The sequence below is a fragment of the Hemiscyllium ocellatum genome, chromosome 12 (genome assembly GCF_020745735.1).
Source record: "Hemiscyllium ocellatum isolate sHemOce1 chromosome 12, sHemOce1.pat.X.cur, whole genome shotgun sequence".
NCBI lineage: Eukaryota > Metazoa > Chordata > Chondrichthyes > Orectolobiformes > Hemiscylliidae > Hemiscyllium > Hemiscyllium ocellatum.
Window position 1 is genome coordinate 27,552,864 of NC_083412.1, and position 22,700 is coordinate 27,575,563.

The 22,700-nt window shown below is 40.0% G+C and overlaps 1 protein-coding gene across 5 annotated transcripts in view; it reads right to left on the reverse strand.

Moving 5' to 3' along the window:
* The window catches only part of reps2 (RALBP1 associated Eps domain containing 2), a 196,472-nt gene that overhangs the window by 145,029 nt on the left and 28,743 nt on the right, over nt 1–22,700 (reverse strand). For 3 of the 5 annotated variants that reach the window (XM_060832954.1, XM_060832955.1, XM_060832953.1), the window contains exon 2: nt 3,431–3,554. In XM_060832954.1, the coding sequence (XP_060688937.1) occupies nt 3,431–3,554 (124 nt within the window). Of the gene's footprint in view, nt 1–3,430; nt 3,555–6,792; nt 6,896–7,127; nt 7,228–22,700 lie in introns of those variants that run through there. The other 2 variants (XM_060832957.1, XM_060832956.1) reach the window with 2 other exon arrangements.

Below are 22,700 nucleotides of genomic sequence, written 5' to 3' on the forward strand. Positions count from 1 at the left end.
GGAATGAACTCCGATTTCTCCAGTTTCCTCATTTCCCCTCCCCCCACCTCGTCTCAGTCGGTTCCCTCAACTCAGCACCGCTCTCCTAACCTGCAATCTTCTTCCTGACCTCTCCGCCCCCACCCCACTCCGGCCTATCACCCTCACCTTGACCTCCTTCCACCTATCACATCTCCATCGCCCCTCCCCCAAGTCCCTCCTCCCTACCTTTTATCTTAGCCTGCTTGGCACACTCTCATTCCTGATGAAGGGCTTATGCCCGAAACGTCGAATTTCCTATTCCTTGGATGCTGCCTAACCTGCTGTGCTTTAACCAGCAACACATTTTCAGCTAGAATCTGCCCTCTCAAAGCAGGGCTTTCAGCAACACTGAGTTCCCTACTGTAGCATTGTCATTTAACAAGTTAGCAAAACATTACGACTTTCTACTTGAAGCCAGCTTTGCACCTAATTTTTTATTGGAAAACTAATTTCTCTTTAATGCTCATAATGCAGGGTATGCTCTGTGTGGTCTTGTCTTAAACTAGCACACACATCTGTAAGGCTAACCATATCATCTGCTTACTCCCTTGCATCCAGCCACAAGTTAAATAATACAGAGAGGGTTAAGTGCTAAAGCAGAAAATTAAGTGCTATTTCTCGAGCTTGTGTGGAGCTTTGTTGGAACACTGCAGTAGGTCCAGGGCAGAAATGTTATTATGGGAGCAAGCTGGTTTATACAAATGACAAGCAACTCAAAAAGACATGGTCATTCTTTCAGACAGAGCAGAGGTGGTCCACAAAATGATCACCCAGCCTGTGTTTGGTCTCGCCAACATAAAAAGGAGACCAAACAAGGTAGACAAGACATTGGAAACGGAATACTTTTTAAATTTGTCACTGCAGTGTGAATTAATTGCAGTCCTTCTTTGGATTTTCTATCTCAAACAACTTGTACAAATATATTTGTTCCATGTTTTATACTCGTTCATTTTGATTTTAGAAAAGAAGTCAAAGAATTTATAGAAAATTGTTGCTCAAAAGAGACGCATTTAGCTCTAGCATTACCATGGAGTCACTAACTCAGCTTAGTCTCTTCGACAGTGACGGATTGGTAGGACACAAACAGGTTTGAAACGTATACTTTTTTGGATTTCTCCAAATGTCTGCATTTGGGTCACAGATTTCCTATCAAAAATGACCATTGCTCCCTTCCATTCTCATTAACTTGGCCAGTAAAGCCACCAGCCCCAGTCAGAGCTGACATTCTCTGGTCCTTGACCATTGCACGGTGCAATTCATCACCAGGGCCCAATTAAAGCAATGATCTGCTAAAGATCCTGCAGGATAATATGTAACTCTCCTAGCTCTTTTTTTTTAAAGATGACTTACAGTGTGGAAACAGGCCCTTCGGCCCAACAAGTCCACACCGACCCGCCGAAGCAACAGCTACTTAAACAATACTTCAGAAGATACAGATTGTGCTGGGCCTTAGGATGGCTCTGCACAAGCACCATTGGCCCAGAAATCAAGTTTAACCAAAAATAAAAAAGTATTGCGGATTTCCAGCATCCGCAACAATAACAGACATTGCTGGAGAACCGCAGCAGCTCTGGCATCACCTGTGGACAGAAAGCAAAGTCAAAGGTTCGGATCTGGTGACTTTTCTTCAAAATCCAGTTTAACATCTTGGTAACTGTTCAAATTGCACAACTCGGCTGAATGAATCACCTAATGACATAATCCACTGTACGAAAGTGAGGACTGCAGATGCTGGAGATCAGAGTCAAGATTAGAATGGTGCTGGAAAAGCACAGCAGGTCAGGCAGCATCTGAGGAGCAGGTAAAAAAAAGACATTTCAGGCAGGAGCCCATCATCAGGGATGAGGCTGGAAGCCTCGGGGGTGCAGAGATAAATGGGAGGGGGGTGGGGCTGGGAGAAGGTAGCTGAGAGTGCAATAGGCAGATGGAGGAAGGGGAATAGGTGATAGGTCAGAGAGAAAAGGGTGGAGCAGAGGGTAGGTCGGAGAACATGTAGGTAATCTGTCAACAATACAAGTGAACGCCAATATTAAACAGCTGTTAGCTGGGTTTTAATCTTTTATGTGCTGTGATCAATAAAGCATCTTTTCATATCGATTCTCCAAACCTAAATTTGATCTGTGGTCACCATGCTTGGGATACAACTTAACTACACACTAACCCCAGACACTAAACTCCCAAAAATCTGTCACCAGTAAACAGAGACTAAGCACTTCACCACATGAAGTCAGTTGGTCTGGATAAAACATTTCAATCTTTAAATAGTTCATTAAATATGCTTTTGTACATCAACAAAGATAGCTACTTGGAAATCAACCTGGTTCAGGCATGTTCTGACACACCTCTAGAGGAGGTGGGACTTGAACCTAGGCCTTCTGACCTGGCCCAGAGGTGGGGACACGAACACTGAACCACAAGAGAAACAACAAATTCTGATAAAGTCTTGTCCCATCACTGTCTCTGTTAGCAAATCAGTTTTAAAGGGGTCCTAAATTGGGAGCACATTACCCATTAGGTCTGAGGATTGTGAACAGTAAATGACAGGCATAGAAAGGGCACAAACTTTCCTCCTGACTAAAGGAGCATTCTATAGAGTAGGTTACTATCTGTGTAACATAGTGTAACTGGGACCCAAGCTTCAAAAGACATGGAGGGACAGGCAAATTGAAGGAATTGTTCCTCTAAAAAAAAGGAAGGGGAAGAAATATTGGAAGATATTCCCATCCAGCTCCTCATTCCATTGCAAAATATTTTTGCATGACTGGCTTCCTTGCTCCTGTCTAACAAAAGCCAACTTCTGACAGAATTTTACATATTCAGCGCGAGGTGCTTGCGACTATTATACCATGTGATCTAACTTACAATTCACATGTCTGTAAATCTCCCACAGCTCCTGATCATATTCAAGTGTGAAACTGAATGGTTGAGAATCAGCAACTCAGATAAATCTTTACAACAGCAATTTCAAACAACAAACACCTATCCTCCTTCTACAGAAGACAGTGAAAAGTGCAAATGAGACAAAAATAAATGAAAATACAATTTTACAGATAATCCAGGCTCTCAAAATTCAAATGAGGGTTTTAATTAAAATAGTCCCAAAAAACATAATGCTGATTTAACTTAGCCTTAGACATCCGTTACCCTGTTTAAATACTTTGACCTGTGCACATGTTTCTTCAATTCAAACTGGTAATAGCATAATTACTACAACACAGGCTCAGGAATAGTGGAAGTGTCATCACTGGCTAACTTTACATCATGTATCTTTGACTTATTTGTAAGGTACAATGTTCACTTCACACTAATGTATTCATTAGGCTGCACATCTAACCAACCAGCAAAGCTTACATCAAAACCTCAATAATAGTTATGGAAATGAAACATTCAAACAAGTATTTCTACTCACCACAGTTAATGCTTTCTAGCTGTACTGGAAGGCTAGCCTGGGCTGCAGCTATTAGTTTCAGGGCAATGTAAAACTGACTACGGCCAAAATAACCCAGTTGCTTCGCACCACATAGGTTCATGATCTAAAGAGGAGAAAACAAGGACATTGTTAATACCTGGTGAAGGAACACTCCATAAATTACTCCAAATTATTCAATTAACAATATGGTTTGCGAAGCTAACTATAAAGTGTCACACAAGGGGAATATATACAGATCAGAAGGCATACATCAGATTAGAAAACAGATATGGAAGTAGCAATCAGTTATAATGTTTGCCTTCCTTTTCCTCATACCCATTCTTATTCAAAGTTTTGCTACTTTTAAAGGAGAGAGAGAGAGAGAAGACATTGAAAACATAAAAGAATTTTATTAACTGTCTCATTCAACAACTCAATAGATCTTCACCATGACCATTTTTTCTAATAGTGTTACTTTGCCAGACAACTCAGATCATTTCAGAGCGACAATAATTGCAGCTAGAGAAACAGCCGCATGAAAATGGCACCAGAGAAGAGGGTTCGACCGGTGTATTTAAAATGACCACGAATATGGACAGTCCTTAAAAATCAGCTACAAATTTATACAATCGACTGGAGGGAGAAGAGACCCATTCTCAATTACACTATAGATCTCTCAGAAACTCATTTTACAGAGGGTTTAAAAATGCAAAACCTCAGACTGTCACATTTTTGCCAAATGTAAGTAATGATAAAAAGACAGGAGAAATCAGTCCCACAGCCAATCATCTAGGGAGAAGTTGTTAATGCTGCTGTCTGAGTTGGAAAGTTGTGGATTCAAGTTAAACTCCAGGACTGGAGTAAAAACAAATCAAAGCTGACATTCCACTGCAGTACTGAGAGAGTGCTGCACTCCAAGGTGCAGTCTTTCAGATGAGATTTTAAATAGAAGCCAGTCTGTCCCCAGATACATACAAGTGATCCTGTGACATGATTTCAAAAGAGGAACTGCACAGTTATCAGCGGTTCCCTGATCAAAATTAATCCTTAAATCAATATCTTTAAAATTGATAGATTATCAGGTCATAATTTGAGACAGCTTGCCATGCGCAAGTTAGCTGCAACTTTTCCTTCATTATAACTACCACTAAAAACCTCAAAAGTACCCCATTACGTACAAAGTAATTTTTGTGGTTGTGATGGGTGCTACATGAATGCAAGATTCCCTTCACAACCAACCAATGTCCCAAGGGTTAACAAGTACCTGTCACCCAGTTGCCTCACTGTCATATTTAAATCTCTTATAGTAGACTTAAATTTCAAAAACTAAATTTGAAAATTTAAAAAAATTCTGTCCATTTGAAATGTAGCATAATCCCAATGCAGCATTTCTTTCTAACATTCTTTCAGGATGCATTTAAAATAAATTTTAATTCAGTGAATTGTGTATTGCAATTTTGAAGGAACATTATTACTATTATCAGGCTCTGAATTAGTCCAGGTTTGTATAGGTTAGTATAGGTTTGCAAAAAGAGTAGAACTGCAATGTGATGTCAAATCAGGCTAGAATACTCAGGAGGGCCTGACTGAAACACTGAAATATTAAATACGAACACTTGGCCATGCTTTCAAACATTTTGTTTTAAAATGCTTACATAGGAGCCTGGTACACAAATCTATGCATCAAGATCTCTCGTCCAGGAGAGCTGTAGCTTTAGCTAGGTAATATCAACATACCATTATCTTGTTATAAATCACACTGTCGTCAATGATCTGAAACAGGTAAATGTAACACCAAATGCACGATTATGTGGTTTTAAATGCGCCTCCTTCAGCATCTCACATGTGCGAATATTTAAATAAATTGCTCAGCTACAACCTTTACCTCAGCAAACAACAAACTTACTTACTGCTGAAAACAATTTATGTATCTTAATCTCACTCTTCTAGTTCTTGAAGAGCAAAAAGGTTTGTCTCATAACCTGCAAGTGAGAATTTCCCCATGCAGACAAAAATCAGTCTCCAATCTCACTATTACAGCCTCAGGCAGCTTCCCAGATAACTGGATCATAGAACTGGCCCCAGTGTAAGAGGGAAGGTTCTTACACCCTATAGAATCAGAGCTATTACCAACATTTCCAAAGCAAGTCTAGAAATCGCCAGAAATAGTTGGCACCTAAGATGTTACAAGTTTGGAAATCAGATTTCCATATTCTTCTTCCTGGGAAATACACTTTCCAGATCAGAGTCACATTACTTTCAGAACAGTCTTTCCCAACTACACGGTACTAGAAAGTATTGTGTGTCAGAATGTTTAATTTTCACATTTGATTCTTCAGGCAATAGTCATCTTTATACTGCAATATGTGGGGGACACTGGGCCCAGCTTTTGTACACCCAGTTTTAATCTGCCCCAATCATAATGCCATTGGACAAATTTCCCATAGTCTGGAGAGAAAAATATACTTTTCTGATCAGTTAAATTGAAGGATATTATAGTTATCATTTACTACATAGAGCTGCACAAGCTTTAATTCACTTTAATGCAGTCTCTTTTATTGTTGATGGCTTTAAGTCAGAAGATGCAGCCACAAATAACTGTGGACCTCCAGTAACAGGGAAAATGTCATCTAATTGTAATTAGAGCTAATATTTACTGGCCATTAACAATCACACCCAAACATCGCTTTTACAAATCACAGCTGTGATGGAAGATTTTGGTCAATCAATTTTTAGTATTAATTACAGCACGAAGCTCTCAGTTCATTACATTTCGTCTATATATTAGCTTGATGGTCAAGAATCTATAAAGAGATTTTTCAAGCAGCTTTTGTAATTATTGAATGGCTCAGTTACTCACTGGATAATCTCACTGAAGGAAAGCCCTTGCTTTAGGCAAGGTCCAACTCTCAGACCAAACAAAATAGATCAACGCAGAAATATTCATCATCGTCTTTCCACACCCTTCACACAGCTCATCTAAAAACAGATCCACCCAGACAATTATATCCCTGTCTCTTTACAGCACCCTTATTCAGGATATAACTCATTCGGTCAAATTAACAAGTCCATCAATTGTTTGGAGACTCCATTCATTCTCCTGCTCCCACAAAAGTGATCATTTCTTTCCACTAAGCACATGGTTAACCCTCAAATTTGTCCCTAACCCCATTAGCTGTATTGTTCAACAGGAGGATAACATCTTTGTGTTTCACGTCTGGGATTAAGCTTTTAAAAACTAACCTGACACTTATTGCTCAGAAACATGTTTTGTAGTCAATGCTTCCTGCATAATGGAGTGCATAACAGTTTCCAGCAAGGTAAACAAAAGATTAGCTCTAAAAGATGTCAATAATCCTCACATAAAGCCTTTGTCCCATTGTAGAACTTCTTTAGCAGACTGGTAATGGTTTGCCGAATCTCAGGCTCCCCCTTCATACTTTAAATCATCCACATCTGTGAAGTCTGTGAAATAAATCCAAAATTTTATTCCCTCATTCTGGCACTTGTCAAGTGACATGTTTGAACACCCAAAAAAAGGGTAAACACATGCACAACTTCTATGTCTACAGATTTCCAACAACTAAATCAGACTTAACCTGTAGCCATATAGTAAAACTAGCATCCAAAGTGCTGTGCTCTTCCAGCACCACTAATCCAGAATCTGATTTCCAGCATCTGCAGTCATTGTTTTTACCTTTATCCCCTGGCGGGTTTAGGTAATGGAATGATTGGACAGAGCCTTGCACACCAACAGGATGTTTGACCTTATGTGGCAGTGTTTACATTAAAATCACCTGTAACACAAGAAACAGATATTGTAGTCTTGAAGAATTCAATAAATATTAATCAAGGCAGACGTGATGTGCAAACATTACATTCCCCAGGCACATGAGCCTCTGGGCTAAAACTAAGCTGTTAGCTTACAAAGGAGCATGCTTCAAGTGATCAGAAGCAAAATGGAATGTCAAATCTTTCACTGCATCATAGCATATAACCTGCGGTATAATGTATAATAACCATGTCCCTCTGTGGGATATTAGCCACAAGACATAACACAACATCCTCCTTTTTCCAAAAATAAACACTTATCCTGAATAGATATACTGTTACATATAGGTATGCATTGTTAATTGATAACTATGCAAAAATCGGTTTTAGCTGTTTCATAAGACTAACATTCCAAACTTCAATGTAATGCCTTTAGAAGTTTGAAAAACGGTCCTGATCTGGCAATTCTAATCACCAGAGAGGTTAATTTTATTCTTTGCTGCACACTTTTGAAAACCTGGTGTCTTAGCATCACCACACTGTTATAGGAGCATTCCTTCTTGCTCTTTCTATAAAATTACTGTGCTGTACCTTTCCCCAAGCTGGCTTCTGTTCCTTCTTATAATGAACTTGTTGCTTATTCTGGAAGCAGTTGTTACTATCCAGAAGGTTTTTGGATGAGATAGTAATGCTGAGAAACCATTACCTCTGTATCACCGCCCAGGAACAGAGCATTCTAAACTCTAGCTTCTGCAATGTATTACACTGTCTTTGTGTTGCAGCTCAAAAATACACTCCAGACATTTTATTGCTTCTCTTTAATTCAGGCAATCTTTGAAAATTTATTCTGTCTTGAAAGACCATATTCTAAATCAAAAGTAAAAGTTACCATTGCTTTCTTAGTGGGCAATGCTGTATTTACAAATCTGTGCAATTGTCTGCACTCTCAGAGACCAGTGTTGCCGATGGGCAAGAAATTCTCCCTTTGCCTGAGTATGCTGTTGCCAAAGCTATGGTCTGATTGGTGTTCAACTAGTTTCCAAAAAGCTACCAAAGATATTGGAGATTTTCTAAATGACTGCCACTGCTACCCTAGTGTGAGCTTGCCTCCAACAAGATGTTTTACAGGATGTGGCAAAGCTACTGATCTCCCATAACAAAGAAAGTGGACATGAATATTGTCGTGTTGAAAAATCCAATAGGTATTTACTACAACTATCACAAACTAACACTACATTGCTCAGGCAGGGCTTATGTGAAAAGGAGCACATTGATAGGACCCCCAGGGATGACATTGGATGGCAGAGACTGGAGGAGCAGAGAAGATGAAGTAGTCTATGGAGAGGGAAAGGTTACATTTTTGAAGCTGTTTCTGGCTCAGTAATATCAATTTATTATTTTTTTCAGTATTTTATCATTTGTATACTTTATTCAGTAATTTATTCTGTAATCCAAGATGGCACCAGAATATGGCACCATTATCCACATTTCACTGTACGTAGGTACAGGTAACAACATTAAATAAATCTAGAGCAGTTAGAAACAGATGTATGCTTCCAGTAGAATGTCATGCAACAAGTGATCAGAGACTAGATGCCCTAGTGCAAGTAAACCTGATCAGAAAATGTGAATGTGTTGGATTTACCGAAATTCATTTTACCCATTATACGTAGAAATATTTAGAAAACATGTATTTTCAGCCATAAGAATTCTTGCTATAGAGCTAAATCAATAAACTCAGATCAAAACAGGCTTAATCCTGTTCAAATTGTCCAAGTTTCAAGCTGGGGCTAGGAGAGAGACCAAGTTGAGAAAATGAAAGTAGCATGCGTCTTTAGACAACGCAGAAAACCTAAATTTATTTCTGGGAGAAGACCAGTATTCACTGAAACCTTCTTTGAGACAGTTAATTAGTTGTCATCTTCACTTCCAAACGTTCTGGTTTTAAATTCCATTTCACCATCACATTCATATTTAACAAGCTGCATGAATGAGTGCAGTAGTGCTGCAGGTAAAATTGATACGCAGCACAAAAGGTGGCCTGTTCTTTTGTTGTCATCAATCATTCAACTATGTTTAACACCAAAATTTGCTGAATTTTATATTCTTTTGCACCTGGCTATATGCTGACGAGTAGCAGCTAATAAACTATGAGGAGTTCCAGTAAATGGAAAATAGACCAATAGAACAAAACTGGGACAATTTCTAAATTCGTAACCTCTTCAGGCATATTGGGCCAAGAGTTAAAACTAACATGGCATTGTATCACAAAATAGAAACTCAAAGCTAGTTTAAGAAGTAGTGTGCATGTACCAGGAATTTCCAGAAGCTTAAAACACCAGGTGTAAGCAGTTATAAATGAAAATGCCAATTTATCAGCACAATTGTTTTAAAAATAGGTCTCTTGTGACGCATCTTAAACTAAGTGAGAAAGTAGCTCTTTCATAATGACACAATTAAATCATGTTACATACAGATAATATATTAAATCTGCTGTGAAAGCTTATCTATTTTTAAATTTGCCCTTTTCTTTTTGGCCCACGTGTATTTTCAAATAGTATGTTCGGTTTCAAAGAGAACCTTAGATCGCATTGAAGAATTTCCTTCATGTTCTCTGCAGCAAGCATGGCATTTTTGCAAGTGTTCATTCACAAAAAACTCTCCAACAGCACACCCTCATGAACAATGCACAAGGGCCTCTAGTTAAGAGAATAAGGTTGCATAATTTAATTATTTGATTGGAGGTAGGAGGGGATTGGAGAGGAAAAGAGGGGATTGCAGAAGAAAACAAAAAGGAGAAAAAGGGAGAAAACAAAAAGGAGGTAAAAGGAAAGGAAAGGAAGAAAAGAGATAGATATTGCAGTGCTTTTGTTATCCAGAAATAAGACAAGGAAAGATGGCAATTATGGCAGAATTACGATGTCGTCCAACAGTAATGGCTGATAACATCAAACCAGAACATAAATACATGTATCTAGTATAAACTGGGAACACAAAACGAGGTAACGGTCAGCTTCACAAATCCAACATGACAAAATAAGATGCTCGGATGTTTGCTCTGGAAGTGGCTGGAAATGGAAGTCATGGGGAAGAACACAAAATAGTTTGGTGACTGTTGGGTAAAGAAATGATTTGAATGGAAGGCCAGCTTCACTCCACCAGAATATTTTGAAGTTCTTTCAAAAAAAAGGAAAAAAAAACAGAAAAAAAAAATTCTCCAGTTGTCACGCTAACAAGCTATGCCAACTTTCCTGGTCCCTCATTCTTTCCATTGCCAACTCAGCCCCTGTGTTCAGGCCAAAGGTACCTCACACCATCCATACCAGCCTACAACTCATACCATTCCTGACCCAGCGCTTGGAATTTGTGATTATTACAAGCCAGACGACCCAACTTTGCTTTCACCTCGGAAAAGACCAAATTATGCCATGATCTGGGTAGGGATTGGTAGTGTTTAGTTTTAAACTAGAAGGGGAGTTCCAGAGGATTTACTAAGACAGTGAAGCCACAATATTCCACAAGAGGCAAGTCTTTAATGTACAAGTTATAAAAAGGTAATACAAACTCAAATCTGTAAAAGGACCCTAACAAACATCCAGAATTAACTTATGGTAAACATGGGTAATATAATGCAATCCAATACAGACAATGCAAATCAAATATGAACAGTGATCAAGAAATCTGTGTGAGCTATTTCAGTAACTCCACCCAGATATTAAATGACATTGTGGGTCATTAAATTTCATTAAACTTGCCAAGTGCGACAACGCTGTGGCTTTAAAGAGGTTATTTTGTCCTTTGTTTGGAAGATAGATTTTAAAGGTAGAGGTGCACAGCAGTCAACCATGTTCACTAGAGTAAACAGCTTAAGAGGCTTTAGATTAGAGTTTTTTTTGAAAGTTGGAACAATAGAAGCAGCCTGAATGGGTGGGGTCCAGCTCCCAGACAACAAGCTGCCACATCGCTCTCTGCTACAGAGCAAGGCTGGAGTTCTCTCTCCTTTTCAGAATTGTCTTTTGATGTTCTTTGCTTTTGGATTGAAGAACTGCATGCAAGATAAAAAACAATTGGAGAGAAAATAAATTGTGTTTGAGATATTGCTGTACTGGAACAACTACAGTTACTGCATTTGCTGTTTCTGTAAAGTTCTCCAATAGAGTTAGGTTATTCCAATTCCTTCTTTTTGTTGTATTTTAACTATAGTGGATGAATTAACATGATTTAAAGTGGAGTCATTTAATTAAATCTGATGTGGAAAACAGTAAATTACATTCACCTTTAAAATAAGAAAAAAAAGTTCGGGCCGAGGCTACCTTCTTAATATATTTTGAGAGGGTTTGGTCTGGTCCAGAATAAAGGAGATTTTAATCTGCACTTTTGCTGATCCAGCCTTGAAACTCCCGGTCAAGAGCCACTCACTCAAACAAGGGCTGCCTCAACGTCTGCTCCTGTTCGAGTTGATCACATTTCTGTCCAGAGTCCATATTCACCTGGCCGCCAAACTGTATACCACTGTGTATTCACTGGCACAACTTGCAGCTTTGCACCAATAGCTAACGTTAGCAAGTCCTGGGATGTTCCAGCTGAAGCACACTCTAGCATCACTGTTGCTATGTTGAATTCTTTGAAAATTCTCTCTGCAGCAGGGACAGTTTCTTCAGACATTTAAAAGGTTGGGAGTTTTCAATGCCTTGACAGCTGCAATGGGTTTGTGCACACATTTCATTTCTACTTTTCTGAATCCCAAATAGCACCTCCCCAAAGGTATTACTGTGTGACAATCAAAAGGATACCTTATCACTCCAAAGAATTGTCATGAAGATCAAAAGTTAACCACCAGATTAAAACATATAAAGTAATATCTTAAACATCCCACTAGTAAAATTCAGATCGAACAAAGGTTTAACATGGGCAGCTGTCCCTGGAGACAATGGATGTGCTCAATAGAACCAACCCGCTTTCTCCTGCTTGCAAAAATGGCAGAGATTGGGGGTCTACAGCCTCCATCACCGCCTTCACTAAGACAGATGAACTCCCTATCTGCCCAAAAATTCAACCTATCCTGTTCTAGAGAGTCACCGAAAACAACTGCTACTCCTGCTGGTAATGGTGAAGGGCACTGCTCTCCAAACATAGCAGGCTCACATTATAAAAAAAACCACGCCTCTACCTCAGAGAGCAACATTACAGGAGATCTGTGGATGTTACAACAATCAAACCAAGAAAAGAATGCTGACTGAAACCCAAAGATGGCCAAAATTAATTTGCAATACTGCCCAGCCACGTAGCATCTCCTTGGGATAGAAGTGGACAGCTGCACAGTGAAGATGATCCTCTTGAAGGTTCAACTGACTCTTTCCTACTTAAGGCCATAAGAGCAGAAATTAGGCCATTCAGCCCATCCAATCTGCTCTGCATTCAATCAAGGCTGATAAATTCCTGAATCCCATTCTCCTGCTTTCTCCCCATTACCCTTGATACTCAAGGACCTATCAATCTCTGTCTTAAATATATTCAAAGACTTGGCCTCCACAGCCTTCTGTGGCAATGGATTCCATAGATTCACCACTCTCTGGCTGAAGAAGTTTCTCCATATCTCCTTCCTAAAAAGGTCTCCCCTTTAAGGCTGTGCCCTCTGGTCCTAGTCTCTCTTACCAATGGAAACATCTTCCCAACATCCACTCTGTCCAGGTCATTCAGTGTTCTGTAAATTTCAGTTAGATTCCTCCCCCCCACGCCCCCCATCCTTCTAAACTCCATTGACTAAAAACCCAGAGTCCTCAAATGTTCCTCTAACGTTAAGCTTTTCATTCCTGGGACCATTGTTGGGAATCTCCTCTGAACATGGTCCAGGGCCAGTGCATCCTTCCTGAGATATCGGCCCTAAAACTGCACACTATTCCAAATGTGGTCTAACCAGAGGTTTATAGAGCCTCAGTTGTACATCTCTGCTTTTATATTCAAGTCCTCTCAAAATGTCATTATTGCATTTGCCTTCCTAACTACTGAATCAACCTGCAAGTTTACTTTACGAGAATCTGGGACTAGAACTCCCAAGTCTCTTTGCACATCACACTGAATTTTCTCCCCATTTAGAAATAGTCCACACCTCTATTCTTTCTACCAAAGTGTATACCTCTCACTTTCCCACATTGCGCAGACGTGGCAGATGGAGTACACTCTCTTAACCTGTCAAAATCCTTCCATAGCCTCCCTGCCTCCTCAATGCTCCTTGTCCTTCTACATATCTACCAGTGCTGGCATAAAATTCACTAAAAAAGGAGGAAAGCAACAATAAACTGCCATTCCTAGATGTCGCAGTAGAGTGAACAGCCAATGGGGAACTTCAAAACCAGTGTCTACAGAAAAACACATACGGACCAAATATTGAACTATAGAAGCATTCATCCCAACATCCACAAACGAAGCTGCATCAGAACATTATTTCAATGAGTGTTGGTGGGTTTGTGGGCTACGTGATGCCAAGGGGTTTGAGAGGTCTGGCAGTCTTTGACGTAGGGGAGAGTGGCTAGGGTTTCTGGACATGTTTTGTCTGCTTGTTTGGATCTGTTGCTGAGAAATCAGCGGACTGTGTTCATTGGGTACCCATTCTTTTCGAATACATCGTATAGGTGATTTTCCTCTGTTCTGCGTAGTTCCTCTGTGTTGCAGTGTGTGTTGGCTCGTTGAAATAATGTTCTGATGCAGCTTTGTTTGTGGATGTTGGGATGATTACTTCTGGATTCAATATTTGGTCTGTATGTGTTGTTTTTCTGAAGATGCTGGTTTGAAGTTGCCCATTGGCTGTTCGCTGTATGTGACATCTAGGAATGGCAATTTGTTGTGGTTTTCCTCCTCTTTAGGTGAATTTTATGCCAATAAAAAGGGCATTATTGGTCTTGAAGGTTTCCTCTAACTTGTTTCATTTAGTGATGATAAAGATGACATCCACATAGTGGACCCAAAGCTTGAGTTGGATGGTTGGCAGAGCTGTTTGTTTGAATCTCTGCACTTACTGCCTCTGCTAAGACCCCTGATATTGGAGAACCCATGGGTGCTCCATTGATTTATTTGTAGGTTTTGTTGTTGAAGGTGAAGTGTGTGGTAAGGCACAGGTGCAGTAACTATCAACGAACACATCGAGTTAGACCCCGTCTACCAACCCTGGAGAAAAAAGAACAGGAAATTAGATCACCGCAGGAAATGACATCACCATCCCAAAGAAACCTAAACAAATAAATAGAAAGCAGGAATTATCAGTAGTGCTTTGCCAGGAGGCCCACTGAAGATGTTACCTAGTAGGATGATGAAACATCTGGAAATGAACCTTCCAGCTCAGCAAGCAAACCTACATCCAGATATCCTTCATAGTTGTACCTTTCTGACTGCTTAGGACTCAAGACTGTCCTGGCAGGATTAATGGGAATAGGATGAATTTGCACATTTTCAAATACTTATTATTTCACTAGAGTGGAATGTAGCAATAAAACTAACTCCTTATTTGTTTAACTGAAGGATACCTGTCTGCCTTATTTCTTACGAGACTACAGATTGAAAATGTCAATCCAGCAAAATGCAAAAATCTGCTGCGGTCCGAAAAAAAAGCAACCATCTGTTCTCGCTAATGTTACAACCGGGTGAAATAGAAATAGACATACAATACCAACATGGCTGGAAAAGCACAGTGGCACATCAGCTCACACTGTATGCCAGGGAGTCTCCAAGTTGATTTTTTTCTTTGCTCTCTGAATAGATGGAGGTTTGTGCTCAGCCCAGTTTCCCCAAAACTTAGCCTATATATGCATGTTGAATTCAGAAAGAGAAATAACAAAGAGCATAATTTTCTTGGATCATTTATCATCAATATGTTTTTGATGTAATCTATCATGGTACATGAAGAAAAAAAAAATTTTTTAATCTGAGGTCTGTTGCAAAGTCTGAGTAAATTGAACCACTTTCTTCCAGCAAGGTGACAGAAAAGAGTTGATGAATGTACAAAAATTGCTGCACCTAGTTACTTTGGAAATAATGGGCTATTTGTCAAAATGATAAAAATAAAAAAAAGAGTCAATGTAGCAATAACTGCATTGATGACATATTTCCAGTATTTAAAAAATGAATGAATTCTGCAACATGAGAATGTTTTAAACAAACCTTTTTATTTCTGGTTTTTGACTGAATGCACATATTAACCCTATCCAGGAATGAACTGCATCCTGGACTCAGATTTAGGCATTTTAAAAATTGATTTACAGAATGAGGGCACCACTGGCTAGGGCAATATTTATTGCCCATCCCTACTTGCCCAAGGGCAGTTAAAAGTCAAACGCAATGCTGTGGGTCTGGAGTCACATGTAGGCCAGACCAGGTAAAGATGGCTGATTTCTTCCCAAAAGTGAAGGCCTTAAATGAATCAGATGGGTTTTTCCCAACAATGGTTTCAGAGTCATCATTAGATCAATATAAACATCTGGAGTTATAGAACTCTGGATTAACAATTCACCAGCAATACTATTAGGCTGTTGCCTCCCCAGTGCAGCTGGCAAAGAGACATCTGGACCTGTGCTTCCTCCAGCTGTGTGCATGTAGTAGATCACACTTCCCATCTGCACCCAGTCACAAACGCCTAGAATAGTGGAACCTTAACACACTGCACTAAATGGTGGAATGATTTGCTGTTAAAAGGGATTCACATATCACCAAGTGGTATAGACAGACTGATCAAATACTAGGGAGTCCAATAATTTGCTGGTGTAAGACAGAAAAAGATGGGAGTACTTCTCCAGGTCTTGGGTCATTATGACATTGAAGGGCTTAAGATGTGAACATAGTGGTAAAGTATACCACACATCCACAATTCTTGTTACTCAAGATGTTCTTCTATTCTGCAAATCTGGAGCCTCATTAATTATATTCAAACCTACGCGACATTCCATTGCATTGGTGCTAAATGCAGCTCAGTAACTTTCACATAGGAAAGTAGGAACGATTACATCCGGAATGAGACATAGCCCAAGTTAGTACATATCAGGGTATCTGGAGCTGCAGAAGGGAAGAGGTGCTTCTTGCTTGATTTTTTTTGGACTGTTTCTAAAGATTTTCTTTTTTTAAAAAAAGAATAAATTAAAGCCCAGGGTCAGGGGCACAGCACAAAGAGTGACATCACAGGTAAGCCACACCTGGTTGGTGACAGTGGTGAACCTGGCTGTCTGTCATAGGTTACTTTCAGATTGAAGGTAAAATAGGGAAAACACTTACAGGTTAAAAACTAAAAGACCTGGGCAGCATTTTTTAAAATCACATTTGGAACTAAATAAATAAACTAGTGATAACAGGCCGGGTAGTGTCTTGTAACTGCTTGATGTGGGAGCGAGTGGATGCCACTATAGTTCATAGTGACCATGTCTGTAAAAAGTGTTGATTGCTGGAGAAACTCTGGCTCAGAGTTAATGAGCTGGATTCGGAGCTTCAAACACTGCAACACATCAGGGAAGCTGTCACACCCTTTAGATTGAGCTGAAAATGTGTTGTTGAAAAAGCGCAGCAGGTCAGGCAGCATCCAAGGAGCAGGAGAATCGACGTTTTGGGCATGAGCCCTTCCTCAGGAATTTATTTTACACCCCTTAGATTAACAACCTCAAATTCAATCAAATTAGTCAGTGGTCAGGGACAGGAAGTTGTGACAAGAGCAAGGCAGATAGAGGCATCGGGAATTCGTGCTGAAGAAGTACTTGAGCTTCTCTAACAGGTTGGAGATTCTTGCTCCCTGTATACATGAGAGTGGGGGCTGTAGGGAGGATGAGCAAACTGACCACAGCACCATGGTACAGGGAGCTGTTCAAAAGCAGGGGGAGAGGGGAGAAAAGAGAAATGTAGTTATAATCAGGGGTGGTATAGTTGGGGTATAGACACTGTTGCCAGGATAGAGAGTCTCAAAGGCTGTGTTGCCTGCCTAGTGCCCAGGATCTCTCATAAGGAACTGCCTGGGCAACCGGAGACAGTAGTAGTAGAAGGGAGAACTGTGACCAGTGGTGTTCCACAGGGATCCATGTTGGGACCACTGTTGTTTGTAGTATATGTAAATGATGTGGACAAAGGTATAGCTCGTCTGATTAGCAAGTTTACAGATGACACTAAGATTGGTAGAGTAGCAGATAGTGAAGGGAATGCAGCAGAATATAGATAGATTGGAGTTGGGCAGAGAAATGGCAGATGGAGTTCAATCCGGGCAAATGCGAGGTTATGCATTTTAAGAGTGAACTATACAGTAAATGGAAAAGTCCTGGGGAAAATTGATGTACAGAGAGATCTGGGTGTTCAGGTCCATTGTTCCCTGAAGGTGGCAACGCAGGTCAACAGAATGGTCAAGAAGGCATACACATGCTTTCCTTCATCGGACGGGGTATTGAGTAGAAGAGTTGGCAGATCATGTTACAGTTGTATAGGACTTCGGTTCAGCCACATTTGGGATACTGTGTACAGTTCTGGGTCGCCACATTACCAAAAAGGATGTGGATGCTTTGGAGAGGGTGCAGAGGAGATCGACCAGGATGTTGCCTGGTATCCAGGGTGCTAGCTATGAAGAGAGGTTGAGTAGGTTAGGATTATTTTCTTTAGAAAGACGATAGTTGAAGGGGGATCTGATTGAAGTCCACAAAATCATGAGAGGTATTGACAGGGTGGATAGCAAGGAGCTTCTCCCCCACCAAGAGTGGGGGACTCAATTAATAGAGGTCACGAGTTCAGGGTTAGAAGGGAAAACGTTTAAGGGATATATGCTTGGAAAGTTCTTTCCACAGTGGGCAGTGGGTGCCTGGAATGCATTGCTACCAGGGGTGGTAGGAGCAGGCACAATAGCATCATTTAAGATGTATCTGAACAGACACATGAATGGGTAGGGGGCAGAGTGATACAGATCCTTTGAAAATAGGTGACAGGTTTAGACAGAGGATTTGGATCAGAATAGGCTTGGAGGGATGAAGGGCCTGTTCCTGTGCTGTAACTTTCTTTGTTCTTTGGACAGAGGAACTTGGAGTAGCCAGGGAAATACAGAGGAGCCTCAATTATCCAAATGACTTGGGCAGGGCGTATTTTGTTCGGATAATCGAATGTTTGGGTAATTGAATACTGGATAACAGGTTAGCCAGGCATTTGGACCTTGCGATCTTGTTCGGGATGATCCGAAATTCAGATAATTAATGTTCGGATAATCGAGGTTCCTTCGTACCCAGTTGCTGTAGCCCACTTAAGTATAAACTGTCCTGGCTAATTGTGTAAACAGGGCTTTAAGCTTTAAGCTAAATAGTGGAGAATGGGTTCAGTTGCACAGAAAATTATGGAGAAAGTTAAAGGGGTTGGGTAGGACTCAGCAGAGACTATTAAAAATATTTCCTGAACAAATAATAGCTCAGCAAGTATGGGAAAAGGTCAGGAATCTAACTTAATGCACTGCAAATGAAGGGGGCAGTCAACACAAGACTGAAGACATTGTACTTAAATACACACAGTATACGAAACAAGGTAAAAGGAGTTTGTCTCAGGAAAGAAAAAAACTGCCATCTTTACCTGGTTTGGCCTACATGTGACTCCAGAATGGCTGCAATATGGTTGACACTTTACAGGCCAGTTCAGAGGGCTATTGAGTTATTCAACTAGGCAAAAGTGGGGACTGCAAATGCTGGAAACCAGAATCTAGATTAGAGTGGTGCTGGAAAAGCACAGCAGGTCAGGCAGTATCCGAGGAACAGGAAAATCAACATTTCGGGCAAAAGCTCTTCATCAGGGAAGATTGATTTTCCTGCTCCTCGGATGTTGCCTGACCTGCTGTGCTTTTCCAGCACCACTCTAATCTAGACTAGAGCTATTCAGGCCAGAGATTACAGCTGGACGACAAATACTGGCATTACCAACAATACCTCCATGAAAAGTTTTTTTAAACCAAAAATCCACCAATAAAACATGATAAAACATCACTTAACAGAAAGTCAGATGATTCTTTCGATTTACCTGAAATCAATAGACTCATTTTCCACAACCACATTACAAATACATTCTCCTTTCACCTCAATAAAAAGTCTGAAGTGCGTGTGAAAGTGAATTAGCCAACAGTGAATTACAGCCATTCTTTCAAAAGAAAGAAAATAATTAAACGTGAATGACGACTCTTGCCACAATTCTTCGCTTATTTGCTCCAAGGACAGTTCGCCTAGCTCTGGGCAACTCTTACCCAAAACACAGCCTCTTCTGTGTGTGCAGAATGCCAGTGTATACAGAGAAAAGGCCATTTGCCACACTTTACTGATCGAGTCAGACAAAGCAGTTACAGCAGCTGCCTCAAACCATGCTAACAGCTCACCGCATTCAAATAGCCAGCAATCAGGTGCACTATCAATTGGCTCAAGCTGATGCTTTTGGCTTTTAAAATTCTGATGAAGACTGTAACATTTCTACATTAAAAACAATTCCACGCACACACACAAAATAAAGAGACATTTCCTACTCTGATGTATATTTGAAATTCAGATCTTTAATCTTTTCAAATCATGATGAAGTTTTAAGTCATTTTTGCTAGATTTCGAAATACACAAATACCACAGACCAATGGTGAAAAACCCACTGTCCACTTAAACATTCAGTCCCATTCATTTTACTAAAAAAAAGGGATGCATTGTACGACCAAATTTCCAAAGAAGCACAAAAGTGACCGATTCATTCGATCATTGAATTGTCTTTGAATGGCATTTAACTAAAAGTACATTGCTGCATTGATTCAGCAAAGTCAAATGGCTACTTTCATCCGATGACTGCAGTGCTTCATTTTATTGGCTGTGATGTCTTTTCAAGGTGGATCGAGGTCACCTCTCTCTTAAAATATTAATGCATCAAGCCAGTTTCAATTTGTTCAAACTACCGACGGAAGCAGGCAGGAACAAATGTTTAACCTGCAAACTTGTGTTGCATCAGTCTGACCTGGCGATAAAGAAATAAGCAAAAAAGAGCCTCACTAGAACCTGAAAAACCTGTGGACAAAGGTTGGAACAAGATTGGGCATTTAGACAAATGCAGGGAATTAAAAATGGGTTTGACACACAAACCCAAGTGGTACTGAGACACCTCTTAAGGGGAATCGTGGTGTGGATTTGATTGCAAATAGGGCCAAATAGTTCAGTTGAGCACCGCAGGTATTTGCCAATAATCATTCTTTAAAATTATCAATGCTACAGGTTAGTAATACTAAAGAAAACAGCAAGGGTAATCTTGTGCAAATGGCAAATAGCAGACGACATGGGAGCGAAAGGTTCAATTATTTTCTAGTTTCCTTTTCTGCTCCTAGCTATGTCATACAAAACACATTAACCCAAGTTCTGCTCCTTTGAGGAAATGGCTGTGTTTTTTTCTCCACAAAACAAAACACTCTCCGAAAGTTTCACTAAACAGAATCCCCATCACAGCGTCTTTATTCCACAAGCAAACAGAAAATCAGCAGCACCAATTAAAACCAGAAGAAAATATATTCCAAAAATAAACACCCCCAAAAAGGAAAATCCTCTCATATTTGGCATCCCTAAATTAGTACAGGAAAGCACTTACCACCATCTCCATACTTAAAGCAGAAAATAATTGATCAGAATAAAGTAGATTCAACACTGGTACAATAGTAGAAAGTGGAAACCTCAGATAAAAGGACAAAGCTTTGTAGAAATCCTCCCTTATGTGTGAATATTCGAATGAAATGATTTTTAAAAACCTAGTGTAAGTAAACCACAACCTCAAATCACATTTGTTACATTTTACAGACTGTTTTTGCAGTGGAAGGTGAACATACTATTATGTATTTCTAAGCTAAAACAAAGGAACAGATCATCAGATTTTCTACAGGTACCAAAGCAGCGCTATAAAATTTTAAACCAGACTTTCAGGTTTATGCACCGAAGACAACCACACCTTAATATTCAACAGATCAGTCCAAATGATCAACGTGGAAGTCAAACAGCTTTCCAGCAACATACTGTTTCACTGCCTCTGAGAATTCCTCTGGTTCTGTGGTCATGTTAAACTATTAAGTTCAAATGCAGAGCAGCAATGAAATAGCATATGCATTTCAACGAAGGACAGCACAGTACAAATTTCTCCATGGCTTTGAACTCTCGACAGAATCAGATTAGCTTCATGTAATATTCTTGTCAGTTTCTTACTGCCTTGTGAAACTGCTCAAGGCACACAAACTTCTCGACCTTGAGGGGACAAAATGGCTCAAGGCGATTATAGAAACTATTGTATGCATAATGAATGATAGTCTGTATGATATTTATTAGTCACTTCACACATCAGATAATTATAATGGATCAATAATTCCTACTTTATAATGCAGATCATGCATTTTAAGGGCTGATTTTAAAAAACTAAAAGTAAACTCATTTATATGCCATGGAATCATCCAGTTTAGTTCAGTTAGCTGGATGAATGGCTTGCAATGCAGCATGAAGCCAACAGCATGGGTTCAATCCCCACATCAACTGAGGTTATCAAGAAGGCTTCTCCTTCTGAACCTCTCCCTTGCCTGAGGCATGATGACGCTCAGGTTAAACCACCAAACATCTCTCTATAATGAGAGAGTAGCCTTATGGTCTGATAGGAATATGACAGCGTTACCGTAACAATCCAATATTCACACCCCTAAACAAACAACAGTGGCATTTATTTGGCAGAATGGAAAATGCTCCAGGATATTCCTCAGTCCACAACGCAGGGCAACATTTGTACAATTACCATCCAAGTGCCCTAATCTCAATCAGCAAAATGCTTGAGGCGGTCAAAGATATAGTGAGTAATTGCTGCTTGCTGACACTAACAAACTTCCTAATAGAAGCTCAACTGAGTATCTAATCAGGACCACTCAGCTCAAGACCTCTTCATAGCCTTGAGCTGAACAGGATCTAAAAAGGAAAACTCTGGATTAGTGGTGCTGGAAGAGCACAGCAGTTCAGGCAGCATCTGAGGAGCAGTGAATGCTGCCTGAACTGCTGTGCTCTTCCAACACCACTAATCCAGAATCTGGTTTCCAGCATCTGCAGTCATTGTTTTTACCCATCTAAAAAGGAAAATTCAAGGTGGGGGAGGCTAAAATGAATGCCTTTGACACCACATCATCATTTGACATATGGCATAGAGGATCTAGTAAAACCAAAGTAAATGGGAATCAACGAGAAAACTTTTCACTAGTTGAAGTCATGTCTATCAAAAAAAGATTGGTTGGAGGCAAGTCAACCCAAACCCAGGATAGTTCCTCAGATTAGTGTTCAAGGCCAAACCATTTTAAGCAGCTGACAATCAATAACCTTCCCTAAGACAGGATGCTCACTGATAAGGGCCCAGTATCACTCATGACTCCCCAGTTAGTTAAGCAGTCCACACACTTTTATGCAAGACTTGTGTGAATATTCAGACTTGGGCATTCAAAGTGGGAGTAACATTTGTGCCACAAGTGCCATTTTATGAC